At 57.2% G+C, this 17,409-nt stretch overlaps 1 protein-coding gene across 1 annotated transcript; it reads left to right on the top strand.

Moving 5' to 3' along the window:
- Positions 1–6,492: 6,492 nt before the first annotated feature.
- On the top strand, positions 6,493–13,010 carry BARHL1 (BarH like homeobox 1; the record flags this gene model as incomplete). The annotated part of the gene is made up of 3 exons (XM_082622278.1): positions 6,493–6,958; positions 10,897–11,119; positions 12,716–13,010. 3 exons carry the CDS (start codon positions 6,493–6,495, stop codon positions 13,008–13,010), a joined length of 984 nt encoding a protein of 327 aa, XP_082478404.1.
- Between the last annotated feature and the right edge of the window lie 4,399 nt (positions 13,011–17,409).

Raw genomic sequence — 17,409 nt, 5'->3', positions numbered from 1 at the left:
AAGTCGTTCTAATCACGTGCCGACAAATGCCACGTGAGCATGGCTGTCGCCAGAGATACGGCCTTGAGCCCCTGTTTTCGTTCATTTCCCTGCTGGTTGGCATTTGGGAACATTCTACCTCCTGGTCGGGTTTCTTGGCCAAACCCCACCAGAGATTTAACCAAACAAAGAGGCCCATGTGTACTGTCCTCACGAACCACAAGGAGGCAGCTGGTCTGGACCCTCAGCCGGTCAGCTTGAAATTCTCAGAAGTTCCCTTGGAGGTGGAGGAAGGCAGTGCCCCGTGTTGCTGCACACTTGGCAGGAGTGGGGGACAAGCGTGGGCCTGGGGTGCTGAGACGGAGCCTTTGGAAACAGGACTCACAAAGTTGGGAGGGGCTTGAGGACACGTCTAGTCCTTCCAGAGAAGACAGAGGGATACAGTTACTTAGCAGCCAAACTAGGACTAGAGCAGAGACCTCTTGGCTGGTAGGTTTCATGCTGAACGCCCACTGACTTCAGTCTATTTCCAGTCTCTTTTTTCTTTTCTTTCTTTTTTTTTGGCCACAAGCCGGGATCTTAGTTCCCCGGCCAGAGATTGAAGCCGGGCCACGGCAGTGAAAGCACCGACTCCTAATCACTAAACAACCAGGGAACTCCCAATGTCCAGATTTTTAAACTAGAGCCCAAACCTCATTGGTTCTCTCACTGCCACACACTCCCACTCTGATGTAACCAGATAACTAACAATTTTCTCAGCCAGAAGAAAGGAGAGGGGGTTCTGGAGCCTGACATCATGCAGGATTTTTATCAGGGAAGGTAGCACTGAGCCAATGGTGATTGGTGTCTGATCTCTGCCTGGCAGGGGGCTTCTAGAAGCCAGAAGAGAAAGCAAGGCTCATAGGCCACAAATCCAAATCCAGTCCTGGGAGGTCCCTGGATCCAGTCAGAGATGGCTTGGCTTTTTGGCTCACTCATCCAAGCTCCCCAATTAGCAATGGTTTAGAACCACAGATTTGGGGGTCTAGAGCAAGCACACATGCATGACAGCAAGCAGACCAGAAGCTCAGGCGCCAATGTGGGTCTGCATGACAGTCACACAGGTCTGTGTTTCCAATCAAAAACATTCTCTTGCATTTACCCTTCTTGACCAAAACAGTCTTTCGGCTGCATTTCTTTTTACTTGGGAAACACTTTGATGCTTGAAATCATCATTAAAAGAAAAAAAAAAAAACTAGGTTGGCTTTTTATACAGGCTCCTAGAACTGAATGAAGGCAAATATAAACTTGAATTCACAAATGGGAAATAATCCCTGAAGGGGAATTTGGGTTGATGGACACTGCTGCACTCTGTGAGATCCATGCATGCAGGTCCATCCTGTCATACCCCCCGTGACATCACCAGCCTCTAGCACAGGGAACACTGTGCAGGACAGACTGCATGTTTACAGGGGAGGAAGGAAGGAAGGGAGGGAGGGAAGAATAGAGGAAAAGAAAGAATATCTTCTCTTTCTGGTTTCAGGAGCTCCATGGGGTTTTGAGCTAAACCAACAAAAATGACTGAGAACAGCGTGACCTTGAAACCCACAAACTGTCCAGATCCTTGTCTGGCCCATCTGTTTGCATTAGCACCCAAGCTTGGCCCGCATCAGCCAAATCCCTTGTCCCCTCCATGTCACAAACCGGTTTTGTAGGAAGGCCCAGAGCAAAGCGCGGGGCGGGGTGGGGTGGGGCCTGACTTCTCCAGTGGGGGCCCTAACCTGCCAGAGGAAAAGCTCTGGCTATTGTTCTCCGTAGTGGTGATTTGAAATGCATAATTGGTATTCTCCAGGACCCCAGCCAAGTGCAGAGACCTCCCAGTGACCATGTGAAGCGGGCGACATCACCCCCATCTTACAGCTGAAGAACACATGGCCCAGAAAGCGTCTGCTCAAGGTCACAGAGCAGGGCTGGGACTATGGTGAGGCAGACAAGGTCCTGGCCTAAAGTACAAACCTTTTGACTTTTTCCCCAAACTCAGTAACCAAGACAAACAATATTTTAATGTAATATTTTAAAATCAAAATTGAAAAATCCCTGATGGACAAAACAGCAACAGGTTCAATAGGGACTTGTATGACTCACCTCACTTGCCTCACCTTAGCCCCAGCCCTGGATTCTAGAGCCAGGAGTCGACTTCAAGCCTAGCAGATTCTGGAGTCCATATCCTCGGCCACCCCACTCCACCGGTGTTACACTGCCCCTGGCCCCAGCTACTCAGAACCGTGATGACAGCATTCAAGCTACAATCCTCCAGGAGCAGAGAAGAAGACCTCAGGATCATTCTCGAAAAGCTATGAGCACATCTCCTCATGTGGCTCTGTCTGCTAAGCCAGTGAGCAAAACTGGCCAAAAGAAGGCCTTTTCCACGCTCAGGGCAGTGGGGTAAGAACGTTGCTAAAGACCATGGCTCAGCCATTGGCCCAGGCATCGATCCAAAGTCAAATCCAAGCCAAGAACCCCAGGTAGAGCAGAAGGACGTGGATTCTATAGGCAGAGGCCACATCATAGCGGGCATGGGCCTCTCCTATCCTTGCCTCTCACTACAAACCTCTGATGTTAATGTCTTTGGACCAAAGGGAAAGCTGAGGTCCAGGCAAGAGAGATGAGCTGCCCAGAGTGGAAGTGGGGCCAGAGCCCAGGCCTTCTGAGGGCCAGTCCGTGCAGCCGCTTCCCTGACCTGGAGAAGAGCAAAGCTTCCTCCTTCGTTGCTGTCGCTCTGTGAATGCTTGGCTTGAGCCCTTCTAGGGCTCTGGGTCCATTGAGAGACTGAAGGTTTAAAAGCAAATTCAAAGGACTGGATGGGCAGGGGCTGGCATTGGAAGCTAGAGAACCCAAGAGAAGTGGGAGGCGGGGGAGGAGGTGTTCGAGCCCAGAACAGGGGTCTGGGTGCTGGTGTCCTGGGAGCCTGGTCCTGGACGTGACCTCATCTCACTCATTCCCTTTCCCTCCCCTGAGTCCTCCAAGCCTCTTCTCTCCCCGGGTGGAGGGGGGTGGGCAAGACCCCTAAGGTAGAGGGCTGGGGCTCAGCGGGGACAGAGGGGGAGAGAGGTCTGTCTCCTGCCGTGTCAATGGAGTTCTCAGAGGTTAAGTAACTTGCCATGGTTCACACCCTGCTGTGTTGAAACCTCTACCCCTCCAGGACCAACCGGACTCCTTTCTCAAAGGGAGGGGTGGGTCACCCACCCAGGATCCCTGGACGCTTAGTAAAAGGCCAATTCCTGGGCATCCTCCCAGCTAAACTAGAGCCCAGGTGAGTACACACACAGACCTCTCAGGCTGTGGACAGGCTGAGGTGCAAGAACCACCCCTGTGATGGAGAAAAGAGATAAAGGAGGAGGAACAATGGTGGAATTGGAAACCCCCAAACAGGAATAAAACAACGTTAGCGAGAGAGGGCTGGGTCCAAATTCCAAATGGAATAAATGGCACAGCGTGTTTTACATCACACTAGACTATGATAATTCAATACTAATGATAGTATACTAACAACCTGTGAAATATTCTCGGGCTCTAAGTAGTGCCGAGAAGCCGGCTAGGGCTGCAGGAGGTTGGGGTTCTTGCCTTTTTTTTTTTTTTTTCCACCGTAGAAGGTTCCCTCCCCAGCCCTTACTCGTCCCCGCGCCAGCTCCGATACCCGCGCAGTGCCCTGCGCCGCCAGAGGCCTTGTTTTCGCTGGGTCCGGGATCCAAACCCCCGCCTAAGACCCCGAGGCCAGAAAAAGTCCGTGCTTCGACAGATGCAAGTCCGCCCAGGGCCGGGGCGGCTCGGAACGCCGGCGGGCAGAGCGGGACCAGACTTGCTTGCGGCTTAGCCGATTCCGCGGATCCTGGCCCCGGGGCGTCAGGATCTCTAACAGGCCCAGGATGACAGGCCCGTTGACCCAAGCCGGGGCCTTGGGGCCTGGGGGAGATGAGGTTCTTCCTGAGATGCGGGCGCAGGCCGGGAGCAGGGGTGGGGTGAGAGAGTGGAGAGGGGAGCGGAGTCTCCAGAGGCGCCCAGAGCAGAAACGAGGCCCAAGTTGCGGGCTGGCCGGGAAGGGCGAGGGCACCCCAGGGTCCTCGTGATTTACGCTCCCCTCCGCATCAGCCAAACGAAAATGAACGGACCGGCCAGCTCGGCCCCGCCACGGGAGGCGCCCACTGACGCGGCCGCCGGGCCAGGACGGGGGCCCCTCGGCGCTCGCCCTCCCGCCTCCCCGACAGCTTGCAGCCGAGCCGGGCCCGCCGTCCCCGGGGAGCCGCCCGTCCTCGGCCCCAGCCCGGCGAGGCCGCTTCCAATCTGCCGGCAGGCTCAGGGGGAGAGGGCGGGGATCCGGGCCGGAGGCCACCGCCGACCTCGCCCGAGGGAGAAGTTTGTGCTCCGCCCGGCTGTGCGGGGCTTTCCCGGGCCGGGGCTCGGGTTTGGGGGATTCGGGCGCCTCACTGTTCCGCTGAGATCTCAGAGCTGAGCCAGACGCGGGGCCGGGGTATTTTCTGGGGGCCCGTGGGGAGGGGGCCCGGAGCGCGCGGGCCGCCTGGAAAGGCCTGGGCTCCGGGCGCTGGGCGCCTTGGGCCCACGGGGCCCGGCTGCAGGTGCGCGGGCTCGGCTCCCTCCGCCCTTTGACCGCAGACAAGGGTCGCCATCCCTGGGGTAGTGTCGAGAGGATCCAGGCCCCGGACGCGCTTCAGATCTGCCCGCCGCCCTGCGCCCCGGCACCGGAGGCCGAACCCTGAAAGGCACAGAACTAGAGCATCGTGGAGGAGTCGGGGAGGGTGCGGGGAGAGTTATTCACAGTGAAAAGACCGTGTTTCCAGCGCTGCTTTGAAAATAAATCCTCGGGCGAGCTCCGGCTCCGTGCGAAATGAGAAGCCGTTTGCAGATGTCTACACTCGCGCTCAGAAGCTCTCCCGTGTTCCTGTTCAGAGGTACAAAAACACCCGATCCCGGGACACGCGCCACAGGAGAGGCTATCGGCTGGGTTGGGGTCCGTTGCGCTGTCTCCCTCGGGCCACGGGGATTTCTCAGGGTCCCCCTAACGTCCCAGACACGACATGCCCACGTTTTCCACCCTCGCCCCACAGCGAAGCCAGCGTTCTGGCTCCTTCTAGGTGCAGACACCGAGCTCCTCCCACCCCTGCCAGGTCCGCGGGGTCCAAAGAGGTCAGGGAGAGGGCTGCAAATTTTCCTGCACGAAAAACATGTGACCCCGACGGAAACGCCCTAAAACAACATAACAAATTCAACTATCTTCTTCTCCACACACACACAGGTCTTTTTCTGCTGGATTTACTCCCCTTCTGTTGCTGAAGGAAGAGAAAACGGCGGGGTGGAGGGGTGGGTGGAGGTAGAAAAGGGATCTTTGACAGCCTGGCGGACGAATGATTTAAATAACTGTAGGAAAGTGTCGGGGAAAACTTAAAAAACCTCACATTCCAACCCAACGGCAGCGGCAGCCGGGCTCTGGACCCCTCCCCGCCAGCCTGTACCCCCCTTGAGCTAATCACCCTCATTAGGAGCCTCATCACCGACCTAATGAAAGCAAACCGTGTGGAAATCGCCGGTAAACAGTTGGGCCCGTGCTGTAATTAATTCAGTGTCTCTTTTAATCAAACCGAAAGGAATCGGGCAGCGGCTTGCGGAGCCGTGACATCACCCCCAAAATCGGCCGGAGCCAATCAGCGTCATCACTCCGGGGACACGTGGGCGAGTCCCCTTTAAAAAAAAAAAACAACGAAAAAAAAAGAAACGAAAAAAAAAAAAAAAACCCTAGCCCCAAAGTAAAAGTGACACAAGTTCATTTTTTAAAGGAAGGGGGGGAGGCGAAGGCGCGCGCGGAGGACGGGCTGCGAGCTGCAACCGCGGAGCCGGGAGGTGCTGTCCACGGTGCTGACGGGCCCCAGGAGCGGTGGGAGCGCGGAGAGAGGACCTCCCCGGCCAGGTGGGGAGCGTCATGCGCCGAGGGCCGCCGTCGCCGCTATCCGCGGTGCTGACGCCGCCAGGTGCGCTCCGTTCCCCCGGCTGGTAGCGCGGCTCGGGCCCGCTGCTATCCGCGGTGCTGACCCCGCTGCCCTCGGCCACCGCTCGCCTGGAGGAAGCGTGCAGTTTGGATTTTTAAAAAGCCCTTCTTTATTTAGATTCCAACGTCCTCGCATCTCTTCTGTGCCAAAGGGGAGCTCAGGCCGTCCGTCTCCCCCTTTGCTCTCCCCAACTTGGCGCACCCTCCCTCCCATTTCTCCCTGACACTCCCACCACCCCCCTCGGCTCGGCGGCTCCGCGCGATGCTGCAGAAGACGCGCTGAGCCCTTTTGGATCTAATGCGCAGAGGAGGTTGGCCCAGAGCTCCCGGGCTCCCCCAAGGCTGAACTCCATCCAAGGTGCCCGCAGGCTCCCTGCCCGCCTTCCCCATGCCAGCCCGCAGCTAGGGGCAGGGGCAGCGGCGGCTGGGGTTGGGGGGGTGGGGAGCTTTTGGGGAGGACAGGTCGCAGCTTGGCTATGGAAGGCTCCAATGGCTTTGGGATCGACTCCATTCTCTCCCACCGAGCGGGCAGCCCCGCCCTTCCCAAGGGGGACCCCTTGCTCGGGGACTGCCGCTCGCCCCTGGAGCTGAGTCCGCGCTCGGAGAGCAGCAGCGACTGCTCTTCACCAGCCTCGCCAGGAAGGGACTGTTTGGAGACGGGCGCCCCACGGCCTGGCGGGGCTTCGGGCCCAGGTTTGGACTCCCACCTGCAGCCTGGGCAGCTCTCAGCCCCAGCCCAGTCTCGCACCGTGACCTCCTCCTTTCTGATCAGGGACATCCTTGCTGACTGCAAACCACTCGCGGCCTGTGCACCCTACTCTAGCAGCGGGCAGCCAGCCGCTCCTGAGCCTGGGGGCCGTCTTGCGGCCAAGGCTGGGGAGGATTTTAGAGAAAAGCTGGACAAAAGTAGCAGCAACGCCTCATCGGACTCTGAGTATAAAGGTAAGAAAATGGGAGTTGAAAACTTGGGGGGGGGAGATGCTATATTTGTGAACACTGGTACTGAAACAGGAGTGCACACATGTGGGGACATACACATATTCACTCGGAGCTGCCCCCAGGGCCCAGGCTCAGCAGTCGGTCTTGTCTGAGCCTTTCAGTCGGCCCTGTGCTTATGCTTTTGAGCAACAAAGAGTCCAGCGGAGAGAGTGAGGAGAGGGACGCTGTGTGCCCCAGGAGAGGTTCCCCAAAACGCACAAAGCAAACTTTCCAAACTTCGGTGGGCTCTCCAACCCACTGGTGGGCAGAAGCAAGTTCCCATCAGGCCAGTGGCTCTCTGGGAAAAGACCCTGCAGAAGCAACGGAAAACCCAAAGGGTTCTGCTTCAACCCCCTTTTATAAGGGTGAAAACCTAGCAGGAAATTTCAGCTGGAATCCTGAGAACAGTCAGAATTTTCCACCCTTTAATTTGAATTTCCAGAGGGGGAGGGGAGTTGAGCTATCCCTCCCGTTGGCCCCGGTGTGATCTGGGCCCGGGGAATCATGCAAAAGAAACGCTCACTTCAAAGTAGAAACAGCAGCCAGGCGGCTTACCAGCACTGAGCGGGTTCAGAGGTCTTTTCGAGAGGGGAGGTCTCTGTACCCACCCAACTGTTCTCACTGGATTTGATTTTAAGTGCATTGAGCAATCAACTTCAGGTTCTGTCTGTGGGACCCAGAGATGGCCCGGCACCCAGCCTATCCTGGGGTTGCTTCCCCTTTACTTGCGTTTTCACCTCCATGAATCTTTGCGTTGTTGTTGTTTCCTTTCCATCCTGTCTTAACCAGGGAGCTGAGATCAGGATTAAGATGAAAGGGGAAAGGAAGAAGGAAGAAAGGAAAAAAGGAAGAGAAGAAGGAGAGAAAGAACTCCCTAATTTTGTTTCTCGCCCCCGCCCACTGCCTTGACTTTAGGTCTTCGATGAGGCCAGAGGCGCAAAGTTCTTCCTTAGGAAGAAGTCAGGAGGCAGGAAGGGAAGGAGTGTCAGGACTTCAAGGGAGAGAGCCCTGTGTCCCCATCCAGCAGAAGATGAGGGGCGGACAGAGGCTGTTCAGAGCTCTTTCAGCCTTATAATTAATTCCCAGAACCCTTTCCGTGAGATAAAACTTCCCTATAAAGGCTACTTCTTTATTGTCTTGGGGGCCCTACACCTCCTGGTCTATACTCGCACTAAGTCTTCACAAAAATTTCGGAAGGCTCATTTAACACTCTCTTCCCAACCGAGAATTCGTTTGTGGACACGCCCTGACCTCAGAACGAAACCCATTTGGGGCCCCACTCCACATCGCAACTACCTCCGCTTCCCCACACAACTGGCGGAACGTCCACCAGCCTCACTGGGCCAGTCATGCCTAGAAGACGGGCAGCTTGGGCTAGAGCACCCAGGACGGAGGTCCAGACGCATGTGGCCCAGTGACCCTTGCTCCTCCCCGCACGGCCTGTTTAGAGAGTCAAGGAAAACGTGCCCCGGAGAAAGACAGGTGCGGGGTGGGCTGGAGGGGTAAGCAAGGGAGGCAACGTAAATATATGTGTATAACAACGTATCTTATTCTTTATAATTCTCAGCCACAACACTCCAGTTTTATGTCTAGAGTAAGAGGCGAGACCACCCCCCACCCTCCACCAAGCCCTGCATGCTTGTGTCTGGTGCTGGTGCTGTGAAAGGGTTCGGCTCTTGTCTCCTTTTATTTTCTTGCCCGTAGGTGGGATTTTGAGGAGAGGTTTCGTTTAAGATAATTGGAATATCAATTTTCTTCTCTTGTCCCTGATGATATCTGATCAGGGAGGTGATGAGGGCCAGCTGTCCACATATGGCTTAAATAGGTTTGGCGCTGAGGGCAGAGGAAGGTCTCCCCCACGCCTAGGCGCCGCTGCCTTTGCACCACCAAAGCCGCGGGGTGAAGAGGGAGCAGAATATCCACCACCGAGACAGTGTCTGGAGCATTTCTCAAAGGTGGAAGCGACTTTTTCAGGACCCACGTTAGGAAATCTTGCCGAGAGACAGACACGTGGGGTTGGGCATCTAAGCGATTCCCCTGCCCACCTAACAAGCTAAGAGTCCTTTTCTCCAAAGAGGGCACGGAGGGAAGGTCAGTCCCATCCCGAGTTTCTGTTATCAAAGCTTCCTCGGCATAACGTTTAAAGAAGCTGGGCTTTGAAGTAAGGCGGTCTGCCGCGCGCGCAGTCTTTTCTGCGAGAGCTGATATCCGTGGAGAAATGAAACCGGCGCTTTGCTCCCAGCAGGGTCAGTGGGCCTCGAACTCTGAGGCATTGAGATCTGGGCTGAGCCTGTTTTGGAGGCTGAGGCTGGACAGCGGCGAGTGCATATCTGAAGGCTCCAGCCTGTGCCGGAGAGGGATTAGAGAAAAAGCCCAAACTCAACCCTCACCCCACCCCCGACCTGGGAGCTCAGCCCTGAGAAATGGGGGATTTTCCAAAATAGTCAGTCCAGACAATCAGGTCAAAAAGTAAGCTTTCCACAATATCAAGTTTGAGGTTTGGATGATTGTTTCCTTGAACTTGTTTAAACTTTGCCTGCCTGGCATAATAGACAGAACTCAAGTCCCCCCCCCCCCCACCGCCTCCAACATCCCAACACATCCCCAGCTCCTGAGGCAGCCGTGCCCCAACGTGGCCCGAGCCTAGGAGGGCAGGGAGAGGCCTGCGCACTGGCCTGGACGAGGCAGGAGGCAGGCATGGGCCCCGGTTTCTCACAAGCCCAGCGAGCACTCTACCGGCTCACCCGCCTGGGTGCACCCGGCGCCCGGCACCCTCCCGGCCTCCAACCGCTGCCCTTCCGGTTGAAAAGTCTTGCTCCCTAGTGGCTCAATTAACCGGATTATTGTTTCCTACAGAGAGAAATCAACTCACATTCAGCTGAACCCTGCCACTGCAAACGCCATGCTCAATGAAACTCAGCATAAAGAAAAATATAGAGAGGAAAAGAGGAAGGGAAGCCCCAAACCCCACTGTCAGTTTTGGGGAGGTGGTCTCTGGTCATATCGTTGCTTTAGGGGGAGAAGGAGGGAGGTCAGTGAGCTTGTTTGATCAAGTGTGCATTTGCGGTGCCGTCAACCCCAAAGGAAAGTGTTGGGAAAGAAAGAAACCACGTTGTTCGGTCCCATCCTTGCAACGCAGGAGCAGGGACCCTGCTGGGGTGTCCTGACCGACGCGGGGTGGGGGAAACACAAGACAGCCACGGCAGGCAGCGTATTGACAAGGAAACACAGACCTCCGCGATGTGAGCAGCCGAGGGGCAAACGTGTGGCTTATTTTTCCAAGCGCTTCGTGCTTCCAGATCTGGGTGCCCCGGCGATTCGCCTTCCGTGCTGTGTGCTGTTTGTAGTTGAAGAAACGGGGGGACCATCTCTATAGGTTCACCCCCGTGCAGGGGCCAGGCGAGATGTGGATGTAATTATTTGTTCTTCAGGGCCACGGTCCGCTCCAGGGTGAACGGGTTTTTGTCCCTCTACGAGGGTTTTTCTCCCCCAGACTCCAGCCCTCAGCTTCCTCCCTTCCTGGCCTGGATGCAGCCAGAGAATCGGGGCACAGTCCCGCACCCCTGAGCACGCATCCGCGCAGCCCACCGGTTTGGAAGCCCTGGGTCCCCTCCCCTCCTCTCCCCTCCCCCGTCAGGTCCACTTGGTGGATCCCGTTAATCCCTCCAGGGAGCGCCGGCGCGACGCGGGAGCCGGGTTGAGTTCTCTCTCGGCTTTGGGTTACTTCTCCCCGGAGGTGTCAGTCTTCCTCGGTCTGGGGGCTGGGAGGTCCCAGCTCTGAGCTGCTCTGCCGCGGCTCCATGGGACCGGGAGCCACATTTACGTGACCGACTGTGACGGGCCGCAGGCTGGGGCGGCAAGGCGGCGAGGCCGGGCCCTGACGCGCGGCTGTGTCTCCACAGTGAAGGAGGAAGGCGACCGGGAGATCTCCAGCTCGAGGGACAGTCCCCCGGTGCGCCTGAAAAAGCCACGCAAGGCACGCACGGCCTTCACCGACCATCAGCTGGCGCAGCTGGAGCGCAGCTTTGAGCGGCAGAAGTACCTGAGCGTGCAGGACCGCATGGAGCTCGCAGCCTCTCTCAACCTCACCGACACGCAGGTCAAGACCTGGTACCAGAACCGCAGGTGAGGCCCGGCTGCGCGGGACGGGGTGGAAAGGGCCCCCTCCGCTCTCCTCCCTGCCCCTCCAGGGGACCCACCAGTGCATGATCTGATGTGCCGAGGGAGGCCCTGAGCTTTCCCCGTCCTGTAAAACTGGGGAAACTGAGGACTCAGAGAGCGGAGGCCTTGCCCGAAGTCCACGGTGAGGGAGAGAGACAGGACTAGGGTCGAGCAGGTGGACAGACAGACATGTGGGCCACTGGAGGTCCAAGCCTTCCCACCCTAGCCACGTCCTACCACCCCCATCCAGCCCGGGCAGCTGCTGGGGGGCAGGGGGTGGCTCTGAGCTCTCCCGGGGGGGGGATTTTTCTGGCCTCCTCAGCCTTTCTAGCCCTTAAACGCAAGGAGGGAAGGGGCCCAGCCCTAGCTTCTTGGGGGCTGGGGATCCGGGAAATTGGTGTTGGGCATGGGTCTTGAACCTGATATTTCCTAATTCCCTCCCCAACACATTCACAGGATGAAGAGAAACACAAACAGGTACAAAACACACACATACAGCCACTCAACCCACAGTCACACACTCACATCGACGCAACTCAGTAATACAAACACACATACGCCACAGTCACCCACACACGCTTAGCGGAGGCCGGAACGGTGCTTTCCATAAACAAGCCTCAGAACACGCTGCCCCATTAATAATAAATACCTGATTACTGCTCCGGGCATCAATAATTAAGGCCCGTTACAGTAATTACACAATTATGATGATGCTGAATAATTCAGGCAGGGAAACGGGGCTGGTGTGTCTGAGTCCGACTCAGTGGGACCGCCTCGCCGGCCAGGTGCGCCCAGGAGTCCGGCCGCAGCCCTGGCAGCCAGTGTGGCCTCGGCTTTCTTGCCTTCCCCCAACCCCAGCCGACCCTCTGCTGGTAGCCTCCCGGCTTCGGGACCAGACAGACTGCAGGGCTCGCCCGAAGCCTCGGATCTGCGTGCGGACTGCCGCGGACGCGGCCGCCCGGCGGAGAGAGCGTGCGCACATCCTCTCCCGTCGCCGTCTCTGGCCCGCGAGCTTCCGCAGAGGCGCCGCCAACTGGGGTACCGCGGCTGTGCTGGCCTCCGCCGGGCCGGCTGTGCCGCTGGGAGGATCAACTGAGTCCCCTCCAACGGCTAGCGAACCGACCCCCGCGCCCTCGCCGTCCTGTCCAGGGCGATCCCGCCTTCCTCAGGCCTCCCCAGGAGCATCCACACCCCGCTCCAAGCGCCCAGTCTGCGATCCCCTGAGCAGAGTGTGGCGAGGTCAGACCCCGGGCTTTGGGGTAAGACAGCCTAGCTTAGAACCCGGGGTCTCCTCTTCCTAGGCCATCTTGAAAACTGGCCCGCGCCTCAGTTTTCTTATCTGTAAGTGGGGTTAATAGCCATGGAAGGCCGGTGGAAGATTAAAGGAGTCGATGCATGTAACCCGCTAGACGGTGCCTGGCAGCCCGTTATTTATTAACGAATTATAGTGTGACCCCTTTGGTGTCCCTGCAGGCGCTCTGGGGCAAGCACTCGTGAGGGGCAGGGGTCTCCGGGCACCACAGTTCTGACCCCGCCTTACGCGTTTACTTCGGTCCCTAGGACTAAATGGAAGCGACAGACAGCCGTCGGGTTGGAGCTGCTGGCGGAGGCAGGCAATTACTCAGCGCTCCAGCGGATGTTCCCGTCGCCTTATTTCTACCCGCAGAGTCTAGTTTCCAACCTGGATCCCGGCGCCGCGCTGTATCTGTACCGCGGGCCCAGCGCGCCGCCGCCCGCCCTGCAGAGACCTCTGGTGCCCCGCATCCTCATCCACGGACTCCAGGGCGCCAGCGAGCCGCCCCCGCCGCTGCCCCCGCTGGCCGGCGTCCTCCCGCGGGCCGCGCAGCCTCGGTGAAGCGCCCGCCCGCCGGCCCGCGGCGCACCCGGCCCCCGCTCCGGGGCTCCGCGCTGGCCCCTTCCGCCTGCCTCTGGGAGGGCGCGGGGTTTCAACTCCCCTTCCCAGGGGCCCCGGGTCTGGCCCTCCCTGGCGTCCAGCCCAGTGTCCCCAGAAGGGCCAAATGCCAAGTCTTCTGAGTCCCGGACCCCCGGACTGAGTCTCCCTAACCGTCCTCGGCGTCCTCACTCCCGGCCACTCCACCAGGGAGCCACTTCCACCGCCGGGGGTACATACATCCCCACGCCCCGCCCCCGTCGCTCCCCACCCGCGCCCCCTTGCCCCTCCCCGGGGCAGGTGGGCGACCCCCATGCTGCCCTTTCCCACTCCTGCTCCACGCTCCAGCAGTACACCAAGCCCTCTCCCCGCAGCCCTGACACGCGGAGGGGAAGGGGAGTGTGGAGCCTCCCCCCGCCCCTCCCCCCAGCTCCAGGGCCGACGGCAGAGCTGTACATACCGTGTGCAAAGTGTATATGAAGTTATTTATTCGTGACCCATGAGCCCGTGACTGTGTCCGTGAATCAGTGAGTTTGTGGCCTGTGCCCACCCTCCTCCCAGGCGGGGCAGGAAGGGGTCAGGGGACTTGCCCACCTACCCCGACCCCCAGTCCCCATCTCCAGCCTCCGTCCGGGGGGCAGCCAGGCCCCTCGGGTTCTCTCTCTTTTTTAAATGTCGAAATAAACTTCTTACAAATGACCAGGCACCTGTCCGCGCTCCGTCGGTGGGTCCGCGCTCGGCCCTTCTTCCCCATCCCTCCCTGAGATTCATTGTCCCCTTCTGGGACTCGGGCTCCTTCCACCCTCAGTAAGGAAGTATTTTCGTCTCCCTCTCTTCCTTGGTGCTGTGGGCGTGGGCAGGGGTCTCCCCTCCTCCCTGGCCTCAGTCTTCCCATCTCTACGGTGAGGTGAGCACGCCGCTCCCCACCTGCCCCTGCCTCTCCATCTGGTCGCTGGACTCTCAGCCGCTCCCGGGGGCCGGGGTGGGGGTCAGCGCCCGGGCTGGCTGGGCTGCGGGCCGGGCTGCGGTGCCCTCGCTGAGCCGGCTCATCTGGCCACGACAAGGGCGCCGGCAGCTGGTGACCGGCCCGCCGGCCGCGGGGGCGACAGATGGGCTCCGAGGCTACTCCCCGCCCCCGCCCCCGCCGTCCGTCCCGCGCCCCGGCCGCTCGCGCTCGGCCCCCCGCATCGGGTAGGACCCGACGAGCCTTCTCTGGGAACCTGACGCCGCACCGGGTAACCCCCGACTCCCGCATCTTCTTGCTCCCCCCTTCACGCGGGGACTGTGCTGGGGATGCGACCCAGAGGGAAGCCAGATCCCAGCGTCTGACGCCGGGCCCCAGCCTGCGACTCCAAGGGTCTCAGGAGAGGGCTTTAAGTTCTGAGCCAGACTCCAGACCTCCGGTTCACGTTCAGAGGGCCAAGGTCACCTCCACAGGCAGTTCCTCTCTGGGGAGGTGGGCTCAGGTGCTCCCCCGCCCACACACCACCTGCAGCTCAGACTCCCAGGATCCGCCCAGGGCTGGGAAGTTTGGGGCCCGGCACGCCGAGCTCTCCCCAGTTTTGCGGCAGGATTGCTCTCAGAGAGGACTGCCTGGCCAGGAGGGGTGGGGTTCTGCTTAAACGCTGACCGTCCCCCCCCCACCCCGCGCCGGACCCTGCTACTGTTTCCTCCTCACCACCCACCACCCTCACACCACCGCTTTTCTTTCCCGGGATGGTGAGGGTATTATTCTAATTTTGCAAAATGCACAGCAGCTAATTAAGTCAAGGAGCCCCTTGGCTTTCAAGTCCTTTTGCATGTGAATGGGGGTTGGTAAATCCCCAGCTCTGGCTGGGGTGGGGGGTGACGGGGGACCGTCCCCAACTCAGGGTTAATGAAGTGGGAAAGGAGTCTCTCACAGCCTCCTGCAAACAAAACCCCCCATGCAACAAACCCTGCCCAAAGCCTACATGGATTGACTTAAACCCAGGGGATAAGTGCTTTAAATTAATCTCATTGAATAAGAATGAGACCAAACAAAACTCTTTAAAATCATATTAAAAATCTATCAAAGGACAACTTGCACTGGTGTGCTTTTCATTTTGTGTAAGTGAGGGACATAGACTGGAGCAACCACCCTTACATTTACACAGCGGCCGTGTAAACCACAGACACATTCCCCACTATGTAATTGTCCTTGTACCGCCGAGGTGATTTCATATCTTACATTAATGAAGAACAAGTCTTCCCTACAAGTTTATAATTACAATATTTTAAATTGTCCTGCACTTCCCATCTGCGATAATAACTTTACAGCCTCTGCAGTGAGGTGGGCTTCGGCTTTCATCCATTTAGAAGGCTAAATTGGTTTCCCGGTTCCCAACCCTGGGGCTGGGTGAACTCTCATTTAAAATAAGGGGGGGGGGAAGAATTGTATGAGACCCCCAGCAGGCAAGACAATAGGAGAGGCACTGAGAGGGGGTGTCTCTACTCCTGCACTGACACCTCCCCCCAACTTATAAACGTAGACTCCACGGGGGCAGGGGCAACAAAGTGCAGAAGTTGAGAGTCCCCAACCAGCCTTGCTGCAAGGCTTCTGGGCATTTTCGAGAAGTCGAGCTGATTTTAGGGGTGCCCAGCCGCCAGCACGCTGAAAGGCTTTGCTACGAACTTTTTCTCTGTGGAGCAGATTAAGAGATAAGGCGTCCTGGTCATGCAGGCAATTTAACGAGACCAGTGGAGCGCCCTTCGCAAGCAGGGCAACTTCTCCAGTGGAAAGGAAGCCTTAAATTTCTGTCTCCTGGAAGCGATGGATGGATTTTAACGGCTTCCGCTGACTTCACGTTGAGGGGCTCAAGTGCTAAACCCCAAGGGCGCTAGCCGTTTGGATCCACCTGCCTTAAGGGGCTCTCATTTACTCCCCTTTCTTCCCTAAATCTCTCCTCCCCTCACCACAGGGGGGAAAAAATCAAAGGAATCCACTGGGCTTTGTCAAAATGTCCTTTGCTGAGATTTGGTTGGCTCTGCTTCTGAGAGTGGAAAATGCCGTTTGCATTGCATCAGCGCTGCCTTAATCACTCACCAAGGGCTCTTTGCCCTTCAGTGCGTGAGAATGGGGGGCCCCCTCTGAAGATGTGCAGCCGCTAAGGGTTGCAAACATGAAGATGTCTAGGATTCAAAAAAAATAAAGCATTTTACAAGCCCATGAGGGAAAAAAGCTTTAGGCTGCAACATTCCATGAAATGTCCAGATTCTCTGACTTTTAAATATGGGGATCAGGCTTATGACACAGAGAAAGAGGTAAGTTTGGGAAATTAGAAAAAGAGGCACGATTGGAAATACACACAAAATTAGAATAGGTACAGTGGAATTAGGCTAAAGCTTTGCCTAATTGATGCCTGAAATGTATAATCTGTCAAGAGCCATAATAAGAAAGAGATTTATTTTAAGGTTATTTAAATTTAGAGAATATTAACCCTAAATCTGCTAAATCCATGTTTCTTTATTAACTGGGGGTAATACATTGATTCTACTTAGAAACAGGCCCACATAGCACCTATGGCAAGAAACCCTCACCTAAGTGTCAGCAAAGTAAGAGTGAGTTTCCATCTCAGAATTACAGTCACTTATATGCTTTGCACAGTTCTGGCCCTTCTCCACCCCCCACCCCCAGCCCCAGGAGTGCAGAACTCTGCAGACTCACCCTTTAATGGAATGAATACTATGGGGAAAAAAAATTAAAGAGCAGGGTTCCCCTTTGATCATCCTGGATCACTGGCATTAATCCTGCTTCTCACACAGCTGGGTTTTGTTTATAAAGTTTGAGCCCTCCTTTTCTCACCCAAATCACGTGGACCGTTACACACGGAAATACAAGAAAGGTGGCAGATTTGCCCAAAGTCAGTATGACTTGTGCTGCGGGTTGACTTATTTACTACCATTGCTACAGAGTTCACCAACTGTTCCTTTTCATTCCCATGTGACAGCCAGGTCTGCGAGGTCACATTTCCCTCCCGCAGAGGACCAGGGCTCACTAGGCTCACAGCCACCCTTACGACGAGTCCCTTCTGGTGTGGTGCCAGCCGAAGTTCACCTTACACCCGAGGGATGGACACAGGGACGCCGACCCCGCTCCCCAAGATGCCCATAGACAGCCCACCTTGTAACTCTCATGGTCCTCCGCTGGCCCTTGAGTTCATGTGATCTGGAGGGTCTACAGAAGTGGGGCCTCGACACCCACGCCAGTAACTTCAGGGTGCGGGGGTGGGCTGAGGACAGGAGGAAACATGGAGAGGACACTGCCCAGTGCACAGAGAGGTGCCAAGGCTTTCCCCCTTCTCCTTCGGACCCCTCTGGAGTTACCCGTGTCTAAATCTTACAT

This window comes from Mesoplodon mirus, assembly GCF_964341445.2.
Source record: "Mesoplodon mirus genome assembly, chromosome: 1".
NCBI lineage: Eukaryota > Metazoa > Chordata > Mammalia > Artiodactyla > Ziphiidae > Mesoplodon > Mesoplodon mirus.
The sequence above is the reverse complement of the archived record's forward strand: the minus strand, read 5'-3'. Positions and strand labels throughout refer to the sequence as shown.